Raw genomic sequence first — 22,166 nt, 5'->3', positions numbered from 1 at the left:
TCTGCCTAATTATATCAGCTACATAAACAAATTCAAACTTCTGGCATTGTGAAAAAACAGCTCAAAACAGCTCTCTAATTTAATTTGTTTTAAGAGGGCAAGACCAGCAGAAGAGGCAGGTGGAAGAAGCCACATATTATTTTGAAAACAAGGATGCTCCCTACAGGATGCTGTTTTAGCTGACTAGACATTTTGTTTCTCCTTGGAACATTAATGAATATTTTCCAGATATCAAATTGTCTTCCAGCAAGTAGCTAATGGGAGGGGCAGAAAGAGAGAGAACTCGTTCAGAACCAAACAAAAAGGTTGGTGGGAGTTACTCACAGGAGCAAAGCTAAGAAAAGAAGAGCAAAGCAAAATACGAGATTTAGACATGGGATTTTAGAATAAACAAACTTGTGAAGGGAGGATGGATTTAATGGTTTGGGTTGAGAAAGAGAAAGAGAAATAGAGCAGAGCAACAAAAGAGAAAACGGCAGAAAAGAACTGGAAAACACAAAGGGAAGACAAAGTATCCCTTTTAAGGAGAGCTTGAAATCTATTAAAATGGTTTTATTACAATTTCTAAGCCACTACCTTGAAGATTTGATCCTTACATCAGATGCTTTGGGTTTACAGTGAGAAAAGATGCAAATACATGTAAGTATTAGGTCCCATTGTAGGCTGTGGTCATTCACACACCCTCTCTGCAGGCTGAATATGTACACTAGCCCAGTCACAGCTGTGCCTCTCTTTCATTTTTCTTCTATTACTGCACTGACACTTTTTTGAATTTCATCAAGGCCAGCTCCAGGCACCAGCCTGGCAAGCAGGTGCTTGGGGTGGCCGTTCCGGAGAGGGGCGGCACGTCCAGGTATTCGGCGGCAATTCGGTGGACGGTCCCTCACTCCCGCTCGGAGTGACGGACCTCCCGCCGAATTGCCGCCACAGATCACAATCGCGGCTTTTTTTTTTTTTTGGCTGCTTGGGGCAGCCAAAACCCTGGAGCTGGCCCTGTATTTCATTACCCCATTGCTCGTTTGTTACATTACAGATAATTCTGCCCATAATCCTTAAAGCTTGGTCAATCCCTACTTTTCCACACTTGCTTCTTCAGGCATTCCATCAACTTTTCCTTGGTGTAAGCCTCAATTTTTCCCCAACAGTCAACTGGTAATATCCACCGATCACAGGATCGGCCTAGTCTTTTGTTGTTATATAAATATTTGCCTTCTCTGGGCCTATCCTCTTTCGTGAAGGGTTTTCAAGCAGCTTCCTGCTGTTCTCTTTCTGGCCCTGTCTCAGGATTCAGCTTTCCACAGAGCCTGTCCCAAAGCTCAACCCTCAGCCCCTTGCCTAGGTTGCCCATCTGTAGCTTCCCCCTTTTCCTGTATACATCTCCCTACTAATCCTCTGAGTCAGGTGTCTCCTTGCCCCTCATTAAAGCCAACCTCGGAGCACCTGATTGGTCACTGAGGCAGCTGGATTCACTTATTTTAAAGGGGCCAGCCACCCTCTGATGGGTCCCAAGGAAAGAAATACAAAGACATATGCTCACATTGCTGTGTGATACGACGGTTTGATTGACACCACACAATTATATATTTTGTTTAGGCCAGAGATTTTGAAGCCTTTCCCTTCCCCAAAGCTGTACCTTTCTGTATCTACCTCACACAAAGCTGTACCTTTCTGTACCAACCTCGCCCATCCTTCCAGATACAACTCTCTCTCCTCGTAGCAGGGAATTAGCCTGTGGATCAGCTCACTCAGATTCTTTCTGTAGTTTGGGAGAGATATGGGGACACTATAGTCAGACAGATTACTCTGGAAACATGGGCCTAGATCCTCCAGACCAGCAGAGCTGTGCTTGGCACCTGACCAGGGGAGGGAAAAATCTGACTTTTAGCCACCTTTGTGGCTCCTTGATCCTGGTGCAATTCCCGTCTGCCCAGAGTGCCTGCCACATGGCTGATTTCACAAATTTGGATCCTGGCCACATCCCTCTTACCTTGGCCATGCTCCCTACAGCAATAGCCAGGAAATGAATAGCATAAGAGCCACTATTCAGACCCTGCAGCAGTGGGAGAATGCCTAGGCAGCCAGTTTACAAGCTTTGAAGGTTTGGTAACACATATACAAATGTACAAATAGTTACATATAAGATACAACTGCATTACTGGCTCCACATCTCAAATTGTGTGGGCCATGTCAATCTTGCAAAACAGCCAGCAAACGGGGGGGTGGAGGTGGGGTCTGAATTCATAATCACAAAAAAAGCCAGTAATTCCAGGGCTCAGGCAGAGATATAGGCACTGTATACAACTAAAGGCTGCACAAATGCACACAAATATGATTAGACATTCCTCTTTACACCCATTAGACTTTCACACAGACGAAACAAACATTAAAACGAACAAAATTTCATTTTTGTGAACTTGTTCCATCAGATATGTATATATTTTCATATACAAACTAACACTGGCTCTTTGTTTACTGTTTCCAAAGGATGAGAGCTACAATAACAGCCATTAAAACCATCTCTTGCAAAAAGCAGTACAATTCCCCCCCTCCCCCCTAAATGCAGGCCCCAGTATGGCAGGCTGTCAGAGCAGCCCTTTGCAGCAAATAGTGTGTGCAATGGATAACTGCTTACTTCAGGCAGTTATTTAGAGAAGAGAAATGGAAAAAAAGAGGGTGGAAAAGCATTGCATTAAATGTGTTTCATAATAAAATGCAAACATGAGGAAAATGGCTTCTTCAGACTTCCAAGCTGTGAGGGGTTGTGCTTAATTCAGCACTTTCTGAAAATGAATTAAGTTTTTAGTGAATTTGGGGGTAGATGGGATGCTGAATTTGTGGAAACTCTCAATGGACATAGTGCTCCTGTTGGTAGTTATGTCCTCATCCTGTAGGGTGCTGAGTGCTTCTTAGAGATGCTGAGCCTCAGACCCATTGACTTTAATGGGAGTTAAGGGACTCAGTACCTGGCAGGATGGGATCCTTAGGATTATTGGAAGCTCACGTCTATTCTGTGATTGCCACTCTAATTAATTTGCAGATTTAGATTGTATCATTAGTCGTATTGGGACTTAATACTCGTTTCCACTTAATACTTAAAATGATACTGTGAAGTTAATAAGCATGTTTAAAAAATTGCTTACCGGTCTTAACCTTAGTGATTATCAGGATCACTTTTTCACCTCTGCTTTACTGAAAATTGGTAAAACCGGATTATTTCCCCCATCTTTTATTGCTGGTTTGTTAGCGCTACAGTAAGTTTTTTTGTTGATTCCATTAACTCCCTACAAGTTTTATGTACGTCAGTTGGGCTGTATAATGCGTTTAAGTTTTCCACATTATAAAACCTTATTAATGCATTTAAAAGCTGTACTTCCTAATTGTTTATATTTGTTTTTCTTTTACACAAATTTGAAAAAATGCACTTCAATAATCTCAAATGTGAATTATTAATTTCATCCCTGTTTACATGTATTCATTAGCAGTTTCCTTTCTAGTACTACTTTTTCTGCTGAAAATTATATAAAACACCTTCATATTCCTTTTGAACGTAACTTCCTACAAGAACTTGAATCTTGGCCCTCCAATTAAAAATTAGATGCTCTACTAACTGTGCTCCTATTAAATTATAGGTTTCAATTAAAAACTTCCATTGGATCACTACAGATGAAAATGTAATTATCTTATACAGTGAAAAGCAATTATGAAACTGACCACAAGTTTTTTCTGTGCAGTGATTAATCATCATTGTAAATGCACTAGAAGTGAATAATAAAGAATAACTAGTATATGGTACAAAGTTGATATATTTAACATTGTTTATGGTATACATCAGTCACACTCCAGTATCCAAAGTACCACCGTATTGCATTCAGCAACACCTCAAATTTGGTGGCATTTGGCTGCAGGACATTTTTATGGCACTACTGCAGTGAAGAGATATACCAAAGCATGATCCATAACAACAAGAACCACTGCTTTATTTCATGGACAATGAAAACTTTACTGAGGGAACAAAAAAAATTCCTTTCCTTATATGTGTTTGAACCTTATAGGCATCATCATATGAAGTATAACAGATGACAGAAGACACTCTTCTCAATTATATATTATAGCCAATGATTAGGAAAGTTTTTGTCTCATACAATATATTCTTTCATGAAGATCATAATAAATTTCAGACAATCCATCAATATGATGGATTTCATTTAAAATACTTCACAGTATGCATGAGGTGCATTGCAGAATCATTAAATAGTCTACATTTCAATAGCATAAATATATGCTCAGGATAGTAAAGATGTAATTACATTATTAGCCAAATTAATGTAGCATAGTGCAGAATGATGCCAATAATATAAAAATGCGTTCACCATCAGATGTTGCACATCCATCAGCAATCCATTTCTTCTGGTAGAAGAGAAGGTTACTTACCTATAGCTGGAGGTTCTTCGAGATGTGTGGTCCCTATTTGTATTTTTATTTGGGGCTAGGGTATAAAAACCCAGAGAGTGCAGTGTGGCCCTCGAGACCTTTAATGAATGAAGAGACTCGTCAGTCTTAGAGTAAAATAACTTGTCCTTGTCAAAAGGGAGGTCATTTCAGAGAAGCCAGAGAACTGCAGCCAGGAGTCGCAGTGCATGACAATGCCCATCACAAATGAGGATGTGTCGTCCGCGTCAACTGCCACTTGGAGGCAGATCATGGCTAGGAAGCGCCCTTCATCCACCAGCATCTGAAAGTGTTTCTGCTGGTATGGGGGTAGCTTGTCTTTGATCTCTGCCAGCTGGGCGTAGGTGTTAAAGTCATATTTGACCAGCAAACCCTGGTAGTTGGTGATGCAAAATTGCAAATTTAACCAAAAGGTGTAACCTTTTCACCGCCCAATCTGTTGGTATGCCCTCTCCATGGCCATGTGCACCACCAGGGACCTGGAGGGTGGGTGGGAAAAAAAAGTCTGCCCCTTTAGCTGGCACAAAGTAGCACCATTGTGTGTGTTTTGGCATGGGGATACAGGAGGTTGGGATGTGCCACACTGCTTGTGTGGACTGGAGAATGGCATCATTAATAGGGATTGCCATCCTTGAGGGTCCCTTGACTGGAGGATGTTGAGCAGCTGGTGCTGCTGATCTTGCACCTCTTCCAGTGGTGGTTTGTTGCCATCCTTTGTAATAGGTCCCGATACTGCCTGTGGTCATCAGTGGGAGACATGGAGGCAGGAATGAGCACTTTATCCAGAAAGGAGGAAGCAGTTGTAGGGACTGGCGGAACCAGTGGTACCAGCTTGACCGCTACCCAGTGGTGTTGGAACAATTTTTATATTGGGGGTGCTGAAAGCCATTGAATAAAACTGTAAACCTGGTATATGCAAGTACTCCACTTAGGAAGGAACAATCAGTTGCACACATACAATATGGGAAATGACTGCCTAGGAAGGAGTACTGCAGAAAGGGATCACAAGCTAAATATGAATCAACAGTGTAACACTGTTGCAAAAAAAAGGCGCAAACATCATCCTGGGATGTATTAGCAGGAGTATTGTAAGCAAAACACAAGAAGTAATTCTTCCGTTCTACTCCGCGCTGATTAGGCCTCAACTGGAGTATTGTGTCCAGTTCTGGGTGCCACATTTCAGGAAAGTTGTGGACAAACTGGAGAAGGTACACAGAAGAGCAACAAAAATGATTAAAGATCTACAAAATGATCTACAAGGGAGGATTGAAAAAAATGGGTTTGTGTAGTCTGGAGAAGAGAAGACCGAGAAGAGACATGATAACAGTTTTCAAGTACATAAAAGGTTGTTACAAGGAGGAGGGAGAAAAAAATGTTTTTCTTAACCTCTGAGGATAGAAAAAGAAACAATGGGCTTAAATTGCAAGAACGGCGGTTTAGGTTGGACCTTAGGAAAAACTTCCTGACAGAGTGGTTAAGCACTCCATCATTGAGGATTTTTAAGAGCAGGTTGGACAAACACCTGTCAGGGATGGTCTATATAATACTTAGTCCTGCCTTGGGTGACCTTTCGAGGTCCCGTCCAGTTCTATGATTCTTTGATGGAAACCACTTAAAGTCAGGGGGTGCGGTAGCAACCCCAGCATCCCTAATTCCAGCACCCTGGCCTCTGCCACCTCCTAGGAGCCTGTTGGTGCCAGTGGAGGAGCTGGGAAAGACTGGTTGGAGGCCTGAGAGGGTGGGTACCGAGGACGGTATGGGTCCCAGGATGCCCAACATGGCCAACAGGTAGGGACCTGGGGGTGCGGCGGGCCCCAGGGGTATCAGTATCACACCGTCAATGCCATGTCATAAGCAGCTGGGTAAGGTGGGCGGGAGCAAAAGTGATATTTGCACCTGGACATGGAGGAGGTGGGCTCCGGTCCAGAAAAGTCCAAAGATGTCTACAGACGCGGGGGAGCCAGCAGCACAGACCATGGTGTGCTGTTGGTATCGTCTTCTCCGGCAGGAGCAGCTCGTCCACCAGAGTGGGGCTGGAGAGCGTCAGCAAAGATGGGTAGGACAGACCCAATTCCTGTATGGACAGAAGGGGCGCCAGATGGTTGGGGGGGTCCAGGGAGTGTCCTTGGAGGCACCTGAAGATTGAGGTGGAGTCCACAGAGCCAGCTGCAGTGAAGATTGTGGAAGCGGGACTGGCAGTGCACATGCAGGGATGGCACAGATCGAGCAGGAACCAGGTCCCCTGATGCTGCTGCTGGATCCTTTTTCCTCTTTGCCTTACCCTCAAGGCGGGGAAGCGTGGGCGCCAGCACAGTGGTGTCGGCGCATGACATCTCACCCAACCTGAAATGGCTTAGGTAGGAAATGCTGCTCTTAGAAGCAGCCCTCGATAAGGACTTGCTTCTATGCCCATGAATATGCTTCCTACTCTCATGTCTGAGCTTGTTCAGGACTGCTGGATCCGAGGCATGGGAGGAGCACTCACCACTGGCGATGGCCGGTGCACCGTTGGTTCCAATGGTCCCAGATCCGAGTGTGTGTGCGGCCTCTTAGCCTCCTCCTGAGGTGAAGTTCTCGTGCTTCTCAAATCTGCAGTGGGAAACCTTACAGATGGTGCAGTAAGCAGAGATATGGGTTTCCCTGAGGCAGCAGAGACAACATTGGTGCTCATTGTTCACAGGAAATGAGTGAGAGCACAAACACAGTACTTGAACTCAGGACTGTGGGGCATAGTCCCACAGGGTGGAGGGAGCAGGGGAAGGGGTCAGACCTGACTGGGGAAAACTATCACTAAGTAGGTAACCTCTGGAAAGGTTGATAATTGGTTGGCTTCTTCCTCAGAGATCACAAGATTGGAATTCTCTTTCAGTAAGTATTTATGACTCTCTCATAGGAGATGGTTTGAGTTACTCTTTCACAGTATTATCCATTTAGATACAACTTACTATTTTAAACTTCATTTTGAATGGATGTAAATTTTACTTGATTTTACTTTTCCACTGAATATAGGTATGCAGCTATATTAGCAAATGAAGACATTTTTGAGGTAATGTTCCTAGTTGGGTAATGACAAACATGTCAAATTTTTAATTAAAAATAACTGATTCTGATATATATTGATAAATACCTTATTCCTCAAGTAGCTTCACTAAATTAATGGAATGAATTGCATTGAGCAGTATCTTTCCCCCCCAAGTGTGTGAGAAACTGACTTTAAAGTGTGTTTATTATGTAATACAATCATATTTGTACAGTAATAGTCAATCACGTGAATGAGAGAGTAAATGTTCTGCAACAAAACTGAAGTGAAATGGAAACATGGACTTCTCTGAGCAGTGCAACATTTAGGTAGAAAATTAACTTACATTTGTGTTCATGTGCTCAATAGCAGTTTTTATAATGCAGAAGAATGCGTAAGCCTAGAAGGGCACAAAAACATTTTCAAATAGTTTTCACTGCTGTTCCCAGTAGACCATCACATTCTTTTGAGAGGAAAGTATTGATCATAGTACAGTGAAAACTTGGATTTTTCTTTTTAATTAGCAAACAACCACATCTTTTCTATTTTGACTAGAAGAAAGGAGAACAAAAAACAAAACAAAAACCAACCCCCTCATCACCACTACAAAAAAACAACACACCAAAAATCCAGGAATTTTTTTTTGTCACAGTTAAAACGTTTAATGACAAAAGTAGGGTTTGCAACAATGAATCAACAAAGCAGGTCCCACTTTTTTCAGAATGGCACAAAATTATTTTTACATTTTTTAGAACTTTTGAGGAATTAATTACAACATATATCAGCAATTATGGATTTTGGCATATAATAGCAAAACCTACCTTTAAGATCACTTGTTTAGAGAGCACATTTTGTTAATATTGTCACGTGAATGCACTATTTTTGCTAGCCACAAAAGTAGCCTTTTAAGACAGATTTTGCAGTACACCAGTCTCAAGTCCAACAATACATGATCTTTATTCTTTGCAGAACTTTAAAAAGATAATGTAATAAGGAAACTATTGATAGTTACATTTTCAAAATACATTCATTAACATTAACTTGAATTACTGTATATTTTATGTACACAAATATCTAATAATACTTGCGTTGTATACTACAGCTAAGTTCCAGGACGGAAGTATAATGTTATAAAGTTTATCTTCAGCATGGGATGTCAGCACACTTTCTTGAAACCTTCCTAAGTACCACCACATCTAGTAGTTTACTGAATACCAGGAATGAAACAGAAAGCAAATAAATCTCTTTTCCTTTCTTCAATACATTGAGTTATTCAAACTCAACTATGAAAAATAGTTAATGGTACTAAAACATACATATTAAAGAACAAACGTTTAACCTGTGAAAAAGGGATCTGGAATTTAGACCTGTGACCTGATCTGCCCAGGAGATGTTTAAACCTGTAGCCTCCTCAAGCACTATGGATTGTTATCTGAAATAACTCATCCTCCCCAAGTATATCTGATCTGGGGTTTAAACTTCTCTTCTAAATTAATTATAACCTTTGAGTAAAAGCTAGATGGCAACAGTTCAAATCCTATTCTCTCTCTTCTTTAATGGAACTACTGTTATGGTTGTAGTTCTCACTACTGAATTTTCATTAACATATGACTCTCTTTTTCATACTGACTACCCATGACCTCAATTTCATCAGGCAGCAAAATCCTTGAGAGCACAGTTTAAAAAAAAAAAATAAGTGTAGCTGTGGGGCTATAAAATTGCAATGTAGACGTTTGGGCTCAGGCTGGAGCCTGGTCTCTGGGACCGTGCCTCCTTGTGGTGTCCCAGGGCTCAGGCTCCAGACCAAGCCTGAAGGTCTACACTGCAGCTGTATAATCCCACAGCCTGAGCCCTGCAAGCTCAAGTCAGTTGACACGGGCCAGCTGCGAATGTTTTATTGCAGGGTAAACATACCCAAAGAGCGGGGAATGGATGAAGACATATCTGCTTTGCTGTCAGAACTGTGCTGTACATCTGAAAAAGATTCTAATGAGACATAAAAAAAAAAAAAAAAAAAAAACCCTAACCTAACATTTTGTTTTTGTTTAATTCACAATATGAGAGTGCTTTTTTTTTCTTGCTGGTCTCTAGTAAGAGCCCTATTTATTAAAATGTTGCCTATTGTGCTTATGACGCTACAGATTCTTTCAAGGCAAGCATTAGTCATAAGTAGCTCAAGTGGTGCTTGGAGCCTCACGTTTTTAGTGTCCCTGTTCTAACTTGCAGCTTATGACTGGCCAAATTCTTTCCCAGCTGGCAGCTTGGGATGTGACAGTTCTCAAGGTTGTCCTTGATGATATCCTACAGTGCTAAACAGATGACAAACATGCTCCCTCCTCTAAACAACTTCTATTATGCAATAAAAAAACTTCATACAAAATAGCATAATTAAAAATATACATCTACAAACTATACATTTCACTAGATGACTTCTGTAGGTTGACTTAGAATTTCTTCCCAAATAAATTCAGTCCCCTTTTTGTAATATCGATATTTCCAATAGGTATTATTTACTTCTTAGTTACTTTTCTCTTTCTTCCCCCGCATACCATTTACTGTCTTATTATTAGATTCTAAGCTCTTTAAAATGTCATTAATAATGCAAAATCTTATTCTGCATTGACAATGAACACTACAGTATATTCGGATTACACTGGCTGTCTGGCTCATCAGTAAGAGGGGAACAGAAAATTTTGAAGGTGCATGCAGCTTTGGATAAACATACTATAGCTAAAGGCTGGAAGCTTAGCTAGCATTTTATGTTTGTGTACTCTTGGTAAAATCAAGTATAACTTCTTGTACTGTCTTCAAATTTTAATCCTATGAATAAATAACTTGAGAATTTCTGAAGGAAAATGAGGAAAACAGCTGTCTGTTAAGGAAGACAATAGATCAAAAATAGTTTAGTTAATCAGTCTGCAATGGAAAGATATTTTTCCAAGCTATTATGATAAAATATTTTGTGTGTAAAGTTTATGGAAAACTGGTAGCTTGGAAAGTTTCTATTCAAACTTTCATTTATAAAGGCCCTAATTCAGAGAAATCATAGTTAAAAAGAAACCATGCAAAGACTGCTAAATTCCAGACTGTGTTAATGAGGCACAACCATTTTGTGTGTACACTTTAAAAAATCAGATTTTTCTTAGATCTTAACATCTCAAGTTTACATTCTTTATATTTTATTATACAATCCAAAATCAATCTGGAAAGTACAACAGGATATTTTCAAAATGCAGCATGGATAGCAGGGTCAGATCTGGAAGTCAAATTTGCACTTCTGAATGCTGGTGCAAAAATTCCTACTGAGTGGCAGAAATGATAAGGCCTGCTGTTTCACATAACAAATCAGTCTGCTTTCCACTACAGGATTATAATCTGTGAGGCATAATTCCAATGTTCAATTTCCACTAGCACTATACAAAAGGGAAAAATATGTAACCATTGTTTGGATTTTATTTCTGAACAGTAACATCTCTTGCGGCCAATTTAATACTTCTTCCTGTGTGACACCAGAAAAAATAAGATGGTGCTTATCTTGATCAGTTTCTCATTTGGTCCATGTTTTTAAAAACACCTACAATAACTTAAATACAAAATAAAGGTTGGAGATACAGCAGCATTGCTTAGTGAAATTACCATAAAAATGTGGGAATGCAACATTTTTCCTGTACGTTAACTGAATAACTCATCTTCACTGAATTGGAAGGATAATGCATGTGAAAGTTTGGATCTCCAGTAAAAATTGCTGAACCTAGCTTTTCAGTTCCTCTTGGGAAGATATCTGTGTTAGGCAGTATCTCAACATTTGTGCTTCATGGCAAGCTGAAAAAGAACGAGAGAGAAAAAGTTATACTATTTGCAATTATAGCCATTCCTGGCTAAAGCAACTAATTTGGATTAATGATGGTCAGTACATGGAATCCTCCAAATAAAGTATTTTCTAGTGGAAAGGTTGTTGAAAGCCAGACCTGAAACCAGATCCAAGTATGGACCCAGATTAGCCTTTCCTTGCTCTCCAATCTCCTATTCAGCAGGGAAGGGATTTGGCTGCTTTCATAAAACCAGCTCTATGGGGGCTCCATGCATCAGTTCTCTGTGAAGGAAGAAGGAGCAGAGACTCACTAGTATGAGCTGGGACACACACACATTTCTCCTCCAATCCAATAGAGGTTTCTTGGAAAAGATCACTAAGGCCTGAGGCTTAACTAGTCAAAACAAATTAGCCTTTTGGTCAAGCTGTTTCACAGATATGTGTACTTCTGCTCCCAAATAGTTAGCAAAATGATGATCCAGAATTTCCAACCCAATTTTTTAATCTTCCTTCCTGAAGCTCCTTGTCCAATGGATTCAAAACTTTCAGGGGGTGGAAATCTACCCTGAGCTAAGATCCTGCATGTGAAGTTTCATAGAAACTTCTACAGAAGCTGGCTTCAACCTCTAACTATGGAGAGGCTACTATCTACAGACTTAGCATGCTAGAGCAGGTGGAGGGGACTGAAGTCCTCAGCAATGCATCTACAACACCAAATGGGCAGTGACAATGAAAATTTCCTCATTTGCCTCCAGTCAAATCCTGACCAGGAATAACAGGACTGGATTTAGGTAAGCCTCCATGTGCTCAAGGCTTGGCCTCTCTATTACAGTGCCCACAGAGATGGAGTATTTTTTTTAATACGTAGAAATTTATTGGAAAACGTTCAATAGAAAAGAATGTCAATGGCCACTATCTTTTCTGGAAACATCATGAATAATTATTTAGGAGAAGTACATTTCTTTAAGCGACTTAGATAGCAAGCTCTTGCTATCGAGTATCAATAGTTCCAGGATACCAACTAGATCACAGACATACGAGAGGGATCCCTGGGGGGTGTGGGGCTCATAGTATGGAACAGGGGATCCCTTGGCATTAAAAAGGTTGAGAACCAATCAGCTAGAGCTACTTTACATTTAACAGAATGTAAAGATTTAAACTGTTTCACGTGAGAAACAGTTAAAAAAGCTACTAGTCCCAATGGTAATTTGTCTTCTGACATAGACTTTGAACAGGTAACTAAGCTGTACTTTAAGGTTCCAGAAAGATTATTCCAATTCCTTATACCCAATATTCACACAATCTTATTTCTTAAAGTAACTTGACATGTAGCTATAATGATTAGTCATATAAATATATAGCTGTGAAATATGCCAGTATGTAGTCATAGCATATTAATGGTGAAATTAATTACAAGTTTAAAATAATACAAATATTTAAGCCATTTCTTTGAAATGGGGCCTACGCCTAGAGAATGCTGCCAGGAAAAGCATCCTAAATGGAGACTCTAATTGGCTGCAACAAATGTTTGCAAATGTTAATTTGGTGCTTGTTTCTTCTAAAGTTAATGAACAGTGATGTTCATTATCAGTATTCTGCCAGAGAAGCATTATTTTACCATTTAAAACAATGCATAATTAGATTCCTACTTTTCTTATTTGTTTTGGAATACTGAAATATGCAGGAATTTTTTTTAAAAAATCACTTAATTCTTTACAACAATGACTTAGCTCTGTGTAGTGATTGTCCAACTATTTCAAAGTGTTTAATAACTAAACATGAACAAAAAATGACAAATTTACTTCTCCGTTACATAAAAGCCCATCAAAAACAAACCCAAGCACGTTTTGCCAATTAAAAAAACCCAAATCAATTGAGCATCTACAAGCCACTAGGTCACCTGTGTTAGCTGCCCTACACATTTTTACCAGACAATGTGAAGTGATGAGATTATCTGCAGAATTTTAATGAGCATCTTTCCTATTCTTTGTGGGGAATTGTAATTCATTCATAACCTTTACTCATTTTAAAACAAGTTTTGCTTCAGTAGAATTAATATTGAAAGAAAGCTGGTTACAAATAATTGAATTGGGTCACGCAGTGCAACTGGTATGAGAGCAGTTTGTGATGATGCCCTTTTCTAAGGAGGGGCATTCTGCCATGACCAAAGGCTTCTCTTCATGCTCTCCCTCATATATTCCAGAGCAGAAGTAAGTAGAGTAGATAGAGTCTCTGGCATCCACTCCATGCTTCTGGCCACTGATGGAGAGAAAGGCCAGATTATCTTGCCGATTGCTAGCAGAGCTGATGCAGCCATGCTATTCTTGATTTAGTCTTCTCGTTGCCACCCAGAATGCCAGCAACAGATATCTATGACCCAACTGCTGCAGAACTGGAGGACTGACCCATTTGTCCAATACCCAAGAAAAGATTTGGGGTAGTAGTTCAGTGCAGGAGCTCTGCCATTTACAGGAAAAGCAGAAGTGAAAAATAATTGACCCATTTTATTTTCTTTAACTGAAATCACTAATTTATTCTGGGAAGATGCTTAATTTATTTACCTTCCTGAATGTGAACCAGAAACACTTTTTCTCTGCTTTCCTTTAATTAAAAAGAAAATAAATTCTATTGTAAACAACCCCATCATTTATCAACTTTGCCAATTCCCTAACCATCACCCACCAAACACCTGTTACACTGTCAAGACATGTATCTGACAGTCCGGACACCTAGCAATGCACAGCGGATCATATTAATCCAAGCATGAGATAATTCATGACGCGTATCATTCAGTAAAGCTTGAGTAGCATGAACTTTTAGCCATCTAATTCCTGCATTACTTCCAAACGGAGATCTAACAGGATCAAACAGACAGTCTTTGCAGAAGATACATTTAGCTACAATAGTGGGCGAAAGCAAGTACAAGTGACTGGCTAGAAAATGAGGACTGGAAGTTCTCCAGAATTTTTTTTTCCTGACAAAGCTTTGTGTTGTGGGTGACTTTTCCTTCTACCCCTCTCTCTCTCTCTCTCTCTCTCTCACACACACACTTTTTCTTCCAGCTGTGAATATCATACTAGTATCTTTGGGCTGTGCAATACCAAGCATGCTGTCCGCACACAAAAGGAAAATATTCAATGTGAATTTATATTGCATGTTTTAGTTCTGTGATTTCCAGAATGGGATTTTCCTTATGAGGTCTGTGGGAAACAAATAAAGCTGCCTTTTTGTCCACAGTAGGTTTTCATTTGTGGACTTGACAAATTTAAAAGCAGACAGGACATGAAATCACTTAAATTACAAGATATTTGTAGTGTTTTGAGAAATATTTTTAACCTCTTTAAAATTATTGTTCACATGTTTAGAAGAAATTATTTTAATATTATACGTACACATACAGTGTTCATGTACTAGTGAAACCTGTTTACACCTTCAGATAAGTGGACCAGAAATGTCCAGGTAGTTGTGGATAGAAGTCAAGGGAAGGAGAAGTGGAAAGCATGTGCTGATATTTTAAATAGGGGTGTATAAGATATGGGGTTGCTTATCAAAGAAGGCCCTTTACTGCAGGTTTCACTGTACTAAGCAAACACAATATAGACAGTGTGGATAGCTCCTGAGAATAGTTTTGAGAGGCTAGAAATTCTACAGTATTACTGGGCAATAAATGGTATTTTAAAAATAGAACAGTAGGAGCCACTAGGATATGACTGAGTGATATTGCCTTGCTCCTAAGCCTGACAGCTCTGTTTTTCTAATACACATTTGAATGAAAAGTACACTATCACTCAGTGTAGGAACTACAGAACGGCTACTTTCTGTTTGCTCCTTCACGTCTCCCTTGCTCAGTTCCTTGCTATTGGTTCTATGCAGCCTTTATTTTGTTTTGCTCTATTCTACAGCATCCTGACAACTTCGGTTGGAGCCTGCCATAGACAAATGTATTATGATTTTAAAATGATTAACCTACGCTATTCCAAACTCTTCCACTCAAAACACTGAAGAAAATTGTGGGGATGGTGGGCTTGAAGGAAAGAAAGGCTTCTGAGAAGCTATTACAAGATTTTTTGTGACAAGAGATTTCAGACTCTCCCTTCTCTGGTTAAACCTATGCTGCTTCCTCTCCCTTGCCACTGGCAATTTTCCCTATTTAGGTCAGGAATAACATTTGCAACACCAATCAGGCTACTTGAAGTACCATTATACACTTTGTATTGACTTTTTAGGCATTCATCTAATAATGCAGGCTATTCAATACCGCATCCAGTATGCTAAAATACTGATTAACAACCACCACAAACAACACTTGCTTAATGCATTTTCATTGAGTTGCTAAATTTAGTCTAAGAAACATGCAGCTATTCATGTACACAGACCATTAAATAACAAAACAATCCTTAACCAGGTTTCAGTGAACTAAAAAGCACAACAATTATCAGGTCTATATCTGATCTGAGAACATTAACTTATGGAAAAGTGAAACGCTGCAAACTTAACACTACCCACAACAGGATTTTCATGGTATATTTTCAGGTGTCTATGCCTTAACTCCCTTCCAAAAAAAAGTGAATGCTACATATCAAGGAACTCCTTCTGGACCCAGGTTACTGTGTGCACTGGATTATTTTAGTTTATTTCCAAGAACTGTAAGCCCAGAGAGCTGCAGCATGTAACCAAATCATTTGACCGTGATGGAGCTTATAATGTTACTTAGGCTATGTCCTCACTACAGGGGGGACAGGTGGAGGGGGGACACGGTTGATTTAAGATACGCAAATTCAGCTACACAAATAGCGTAGCTGAATTCGATGTATTGGAGAGGACTTACCCCGCTGTGAGGACAGCGACAAATCGACCTCCGCGGCTTCCCCGTCGACGGCACTTACTCCTACCTGCCCTGGTGGAGTACAAGCGCCGATTCGGGGATTGAATGTCATGTCCCGACGAGACGCGATTGAGAGATCGATTTCTACCCACCGATTCAGGCGGGTAGTGCAGACGTAGCCTTGGTGTTACCTGCCACAATCTGTTCAAGTAAACTTGTACGGGTATCCATCAGCTAATGAATCACGGTAAGAGCTGCCAAGAGTTGTGGGGCCAAAAAATAGTTGTACATACCTGAAAAGGCTGATCACAATTCATGCTTTAGGACAGTTCATATTTTAAGTCTCATAAGGAAGTGGCTGCATTTAATTTATGTTTCTATGTGTTTATTGTGTTTTTAAACATATACCAAAGATACTTAGTGGTCTGGATAGGAACTATTTACATTCTGTAGACACCTACATAAACAAACAAAAAATAATGGCCACAATTTTCTCAAGTGGCTAGTGCTTTTTGGTACCCAACTTGAGACACCTGAAAAAGGCCTGATTTCAGAAAGTGCTTAACACTTACCTTCTGAAAAACAAGCCTCTTTATGGGGTCTCAAATTCTGCACCCCAAAATGATGAATAAATGAAAAATTGTGGTACTTTAATTTTTTGGTACTTTCTTAAAAAAAAAACAGCAAAACAAAGGTAATGATAGATTTTATAACTTGAAAGAAGTCTTCACGGCATGCTATAGATACCATACTACACATGTGCATATATTTATATACACAGGAATGGGTAAAGCTGTTGTTTCAATAGCTTGCACACTTTCAATGAGTGATAAAGATAGATGGATACATCACTGCAGGTTCTGTGTTATTTTCATTAGAATGAGTTGCAACTGAAATCATATAATAACTTATCACATTGTTGTCCAGTTATCTGAAATAGGTGGGAAGGACCGACTGGACAAATTCAGGGAGGGTGATGATCACTTTTGTTCAAGTCCACGGCGATTGTTTTAATGTGAATTGTGATGGTGAACTGTTGAAGCCTCCATTCAAAGACTGTTTGTGCCCTTTAATATAAACCATTTCCAATAATATTTTCCCCTGCTTGTTTCTTTATGTGGCGAATATCAGGGCTTCAGCGCCCTCTTTTTTCCAGAGGATTTTGGAAAGGTTTGCAGGAACTGGGTAGTGATGCCCTGAATTCTGAACTGCAGCTCTCCATTTTCTAAGTGGGAGCTGTTGCAGTTCCCACGTGCCTGCAGCTGGGGGCAGAGAAAGCAGGAGCCCAGATTTCAGTCTCCTGACACACCACCACCCAGGTCACCCAAACATACAGTACATCTTAAATTCCCAGTATCTCAATTTGACATATACCCCTACAATGAGGACAACTGCAAACACCTCATACTACTAGTACTATAGAAATAAATTAAATAAAATAACCAACAATTTCTCATAATGGGCCCCTTCATTGCCTCCCAAATTCATCAAATTCCCCTGCTACCAAATGTCTGTTCTTCCTCCCTTTCATTCTATTTTCCTCTAAGGCTGTGTCCTACACTGTGCAATTGATGGGTTGGAGAAGAGTGTGAGGAACAGCATGGCTCCTGGCTGTTTCCTGTTCTCTTTCATCTTAGCAGTTACCCTGCTGCTGATGCCTATCCGGACTCTACTGTTCCTACTGCTGCAATTCAAAGTGAAGTACTACTGGCATCTAATCATTGCATACGTGGTAGGTTTAAAAAAAAGAAAGAAAGGGCTATACTGTAGTACAACAGCATGCTTGCCGGGCCACCATGGAGCTTGCCCTTTGGGAAGCTTCTTTTGCATCATTCTGGATTCCACATATGACGGCAAGTCTGTAGGACATCTCATTTAGTGCAAGAGAGTTGAGGGATCATTGGCAAAAAAGATGTAAGTCAGGCCAAATATTTCTAATATCAGTCTCTTTCATTTTTGAAAGCATGTGAATGCATGCATTGGGTGTGTGTGGGATGGGGAGACCAACCACACTTATTAGATCCCCTCACAGAATTCTATATGGCAGTTTGAATTGAGTGCGCTAAGTCTTACAGTAGACACTTTCCTTTACACTCTTCCAAGGCAATAAAAATGAGTAGCAGTCAGTATCTGACAGGGGGAAGGCCAGTGCTGCAGCTGAGTCTTGACTGCTGGTGAGACTCTGCCTTCAATAATTCTTGTTAACTGGCATGAAGACGAATCTATTTCTATGTAAGTGGATTCAATGTTAGTGAACTCTGCCAGCTCCCAAGTGATTAATAAACCAATTTTAGAATTTCAAAACACAGTTCAATGCAGGCTCCCTTGCGACTCAACCCTGAAAAAGCACTTGGGGGAAAGAAGGGGCCAGTAACTCCTCTTGAATAGTAGAGACTCTTCCATAAATCCAGGCCATAAATTCCATGTTTCTGAAGCATATAAATGAATTTTATTCTGACAAGTCATTTACTGTATTACTCTAGAGAATGTATTTTTAGGTAGTATTGAAATCTGGCACACACACACCCCCTCCACTCCCCATGCTCTTGGAAGGCATTTCTAAATGCAGAATGCCTCCTTTACACAGTAGCTTAGTATCAATTTCTACCCTACTCCCTTGCAACAGTATTTCTAAGGTTACTTTCGATTCTGGTAATGAACACACAGTAGTGACCATGCTAGTATCAATCGTATGACTTCTGCATACTTTTATCCCTGCAAAATGTACTTTGCAAGATGGTGCAGTATCTTCAGTATCAAATGCTTAGCAACGGTAGAGGAGACGCCCTGCTTAAGAGAACCAGCTCAACTATAAAAAGAACAAGAGTACTTGTGGCACTTTTGTAGTCTCTAAAGTGCCACAAGTACTCTTGTTCTTTTTGCGGATACAAACTAACACGGCTGCTACTCTGAAGCTCAACTATAGTTACTATTTAAGAAAAAAGATGAGGATGAGAATGAAATAGATTACAACATGTACACTGCAATTCAAGACACGTTTTAGGACACTATGAGGAATACAGATTAAATCCTATTTCCAGAATTATGCTAATATGGCTAATGATACTCATGCAAAATAAGGAACTAAATGAAATTGGGCCAATTTGGCAACATGTTTTATTATATTTAGTACAAAGGTGAACCAAAATCTGCAAAATGAAACAAGTCAAAACTGATATGGGAGGAAAATGTTTGGGTTCTGTATATAGTACTGAAATGAAATGAAATGTACTGAAATGAAAATCTAAACATTTATCTAAACAGGATAGGTGCATTTGCTTATTAAAGTAAACCAACCTTCTCTTCAAACTGCAAGTTTAAGTTTTGTTTAATTATTTTGGAAAATTACCTTCCAACATTGGATACTGCTGCAGTCTGACGTCAGGTAGTCTCTCTCTCTTTCTCTCATGTGCCTTGGCCACTAGTTCCAGTCATATCTTACCATCCTGGGACATCCTAGAAGTACTTCTGAATGTATTTTGTGCCCTGATAGCTAGATTTGACTACAACAGCCAGACCAGGTCCCTGAGAGACTGCCAGATCAGAGAATTAGACCAGAAACTGCCAGATTAAGAAATTCATACTCTTCAGCAGTGACTCTCCATCATGCACTCTCCATCTGTGTAGGCAGCATTATAAGAGATAAGCCCTTTCTAGCTTGCAGGGCAATCATATCTCCAGCAACAAGTAGTAATTTTCTTAAATCAGAATGAAAACTTATTCTTTTTCCATCTCAGTTTTAGGCTGAAATATGAAACAGACTAAAAGATATTGCTGAGATATCATTTGCAACTCCTCTGATGTTCACCTTATCATGAAATGGACAGTAATATTACAAAATCAGTTCCTTCCCAGTGTATATCTTTTTCATTTGAACATCAACAAAGTAACCCTTGTTCTATAGTAACTAAGATTGGTTACAACTCTCAGGAGAAATCTGGGGAAATCAGCTTGAAAGATGTGTGCATGGAATGGGGATGAAATAAATACTTAAATGTTTTTGTTTTGATTTTGTAACAAGGGAAGCATTAGAAAACCAGGTCTATTGCACAGGAGAGAGAAATTATAAACCAGAATTTGCCTGTTATTGAGGGACAGTTGTGAGACAAAGGAATCACACACTTTTGAATCTTGGTGATCAATTGAAAACTTCCCAGCAACTTGTACCTCCTGCAGATGAGGGTCAACAAACATGAAACACTATTTTGAGCTACTGTGAGCCCCAGTCCACTAAGAATCTTACCTTGTGTGCAGTTTCTGCAAACTGCTGGGCACTGTTTTTCATATCCTCTGTCTTTTCTTCTGCCCGACCTAACCTTTCACCACGCTCATTCAAAGCCTGACTTGCCTTCTGTACTGCACTGGTCACACTGTCTGCTGCTGAATGGAGTATGCTGTTTCCTGAAATGACAGATGTATCATTAGCAACCCAATGTTAACATACAGTGCAGCATAAAAAAACTTGAAAACATTACCAGATTTTTCTTCTGAGTATTAAAAGAAGTTATTTTCAACCCTTAATTTATTCACTCAAGAATATGATGTCTGCTAATCCATTCCAACTACATTACATCTAATTACATGAATCCTCAGCTAATCTGGGTTTTGTTGTCTTAAACCTGACCACCCATATGATTTTGACCCAAACCATACCATTAACAGATTATGACCAAATCACATTAAAACAATATAATTTAGGAACATAAGAAAGCGTTACTATGACTAATAGCTAAATGGACATGGTGTGCTACTGCTAGTGGCATGTTATCTTTTAAGTTATAGTACCATATGATGTTAGTTCATTTCAGGATACTACCTGAGTAAGTCAATGGAACTGTACACAGAAATTCACCACAGTACTATAACAGAGATATTGTATAGAATTTTAAGATGATCTATCATGTAAGGTTATCTAATGTTGTACTCCTTGAGAGGCTAGAGTCTTGCAACTCTGAATAACACTTCCTCCTGGATCCCCTTGCCACCATATCAAATTCATTATATTCAGAATAATGATTTTATCATTTTTCCTCCAAATCACTGTCTGCTTTCTCCCTTCTTTACACTCTTTACAGCTCCATGCCTTCAGCATGCCCTAGGCGCATAAACTCATTCGTGATTCCTTTCTTTTTCCTTCATAGCCAGGCTTTCTTTACATCCTGTGGCTTTCCCCGCCATTTCTCACCACCAAGAACTGTACTCTCCCTCTTTATTCTTATTGCTAAAACCCTCAACCAAACCTGGCCATCTGTCATCTCACCTCTCCATATAAAATGGTGTTGCTGCAGTCATCTTTTATCTATTTGATCATGTCTTGTCCCCACCAGGTCTTATCACATCAAATTCAAGCATCACATTTATGGTTCTGCCCAGACTCATTCTATCTACAATCTCTGTGCTCATTTGTTTGAAGCCCCATCTTCTCTGATTTAGCTGTTTACTGCCCCCCACCCCGTTTCCTTTCTTATGTAGGACTTCGCACTCTCTGATGTAATTCCCTAAACTTGCAATAGCCTTCCATTTCTTGTCCACCTACCACCTCTACTTCCAAATCTTTAAAACTCCAGGCATTCTACCTTGGTTTCCTCAATACAAGGTTCTCTGCCCTCATGAATGTACTAGTCACTTGCGTTGTGTATGTATCACTGTACAAATAATATCTTCCCATTTAAAGCCACAATATGATACCTGTAGATTTCATACTCTTACTAGTATCAGAGGGGTAGCCGTGTTAGTCTGAATCTGTAAAAAGCAACAGAGGGTTCTGTGCTACCTTTAAGACTAACAGAAGTATTGGAGCATAAGCTTTCGTGGGTAAAAACCTCACTTCTTCAGACGCAAGAAATGGAAATTTCCAGAGGCAGGTGTAAATCAGTATGGAGATAACGAGGTTAGTTCAATCAGGGAGGGTGAGGTGCTCTGCTAGCGGTTGAGGTGTGAACACCAAGGGAGGAAAAACTGCTTCTGTAGTTGGATAGCCATTTACAGACTTTGTTTAATCCTGATCTGATGGTGTCAAATTTGCAAATGAACTGGAGCTCAGCAGTTTCTCTTTGGAGTCT

The 22,166-nt window shown here is 39.8% G+C and overlaps 1 protein-coding gene across 2 annotated transcripts in view; it reads right to left on the bottom strand.

Moving 5' to 3' along the window:
- Positions 1-8,333: 8,333 nt before the first annotated feature.
- Positions 8,334-22,166, bottom strand: part of STXBP6 (syntaxin binding protein 6) — a 248,495-nt gene continuing 234,662 nt past the window's right edge. For both annotated transcript variants that reach the window (XM_034769311.1, XM_034769312.1), the window contains exons 5-6: positions 20,348-20,505; positions 8,334-11,290 (exon numbers count right to left, since the gene is read on the bottom strand). In XM_034769311.1, coding sequence (XP_034625202.1) covers positions 11,267-11,290; positions 20,348-20,505 — 182 coding nt within the window. In that variant the 3' untranslated portion in view covers positions 8,334-11,266. The remainder of the gene's footprint in view (positions 11,291-20,347; positions 20,506-22,166) is intronic.

This window comes from Trachemys scripta, chromosome 4 (genome assembly GCF_013100865.1).
Source record: "Trachemys scripta elegans isolate TJP31775 chromosome 4, CAS_Tse_1.0, whole genome shotgun sequence".
Classification (NCBI taxonomy): domain Eukaryota; kingdom Metazoa; phylum Chordata; order Testudines; family Emydidae; genus Trachemys; species Trachemys scripta.
This window is presented reverse-complemented; position numbering and strand designations above follow the sequence as displayed.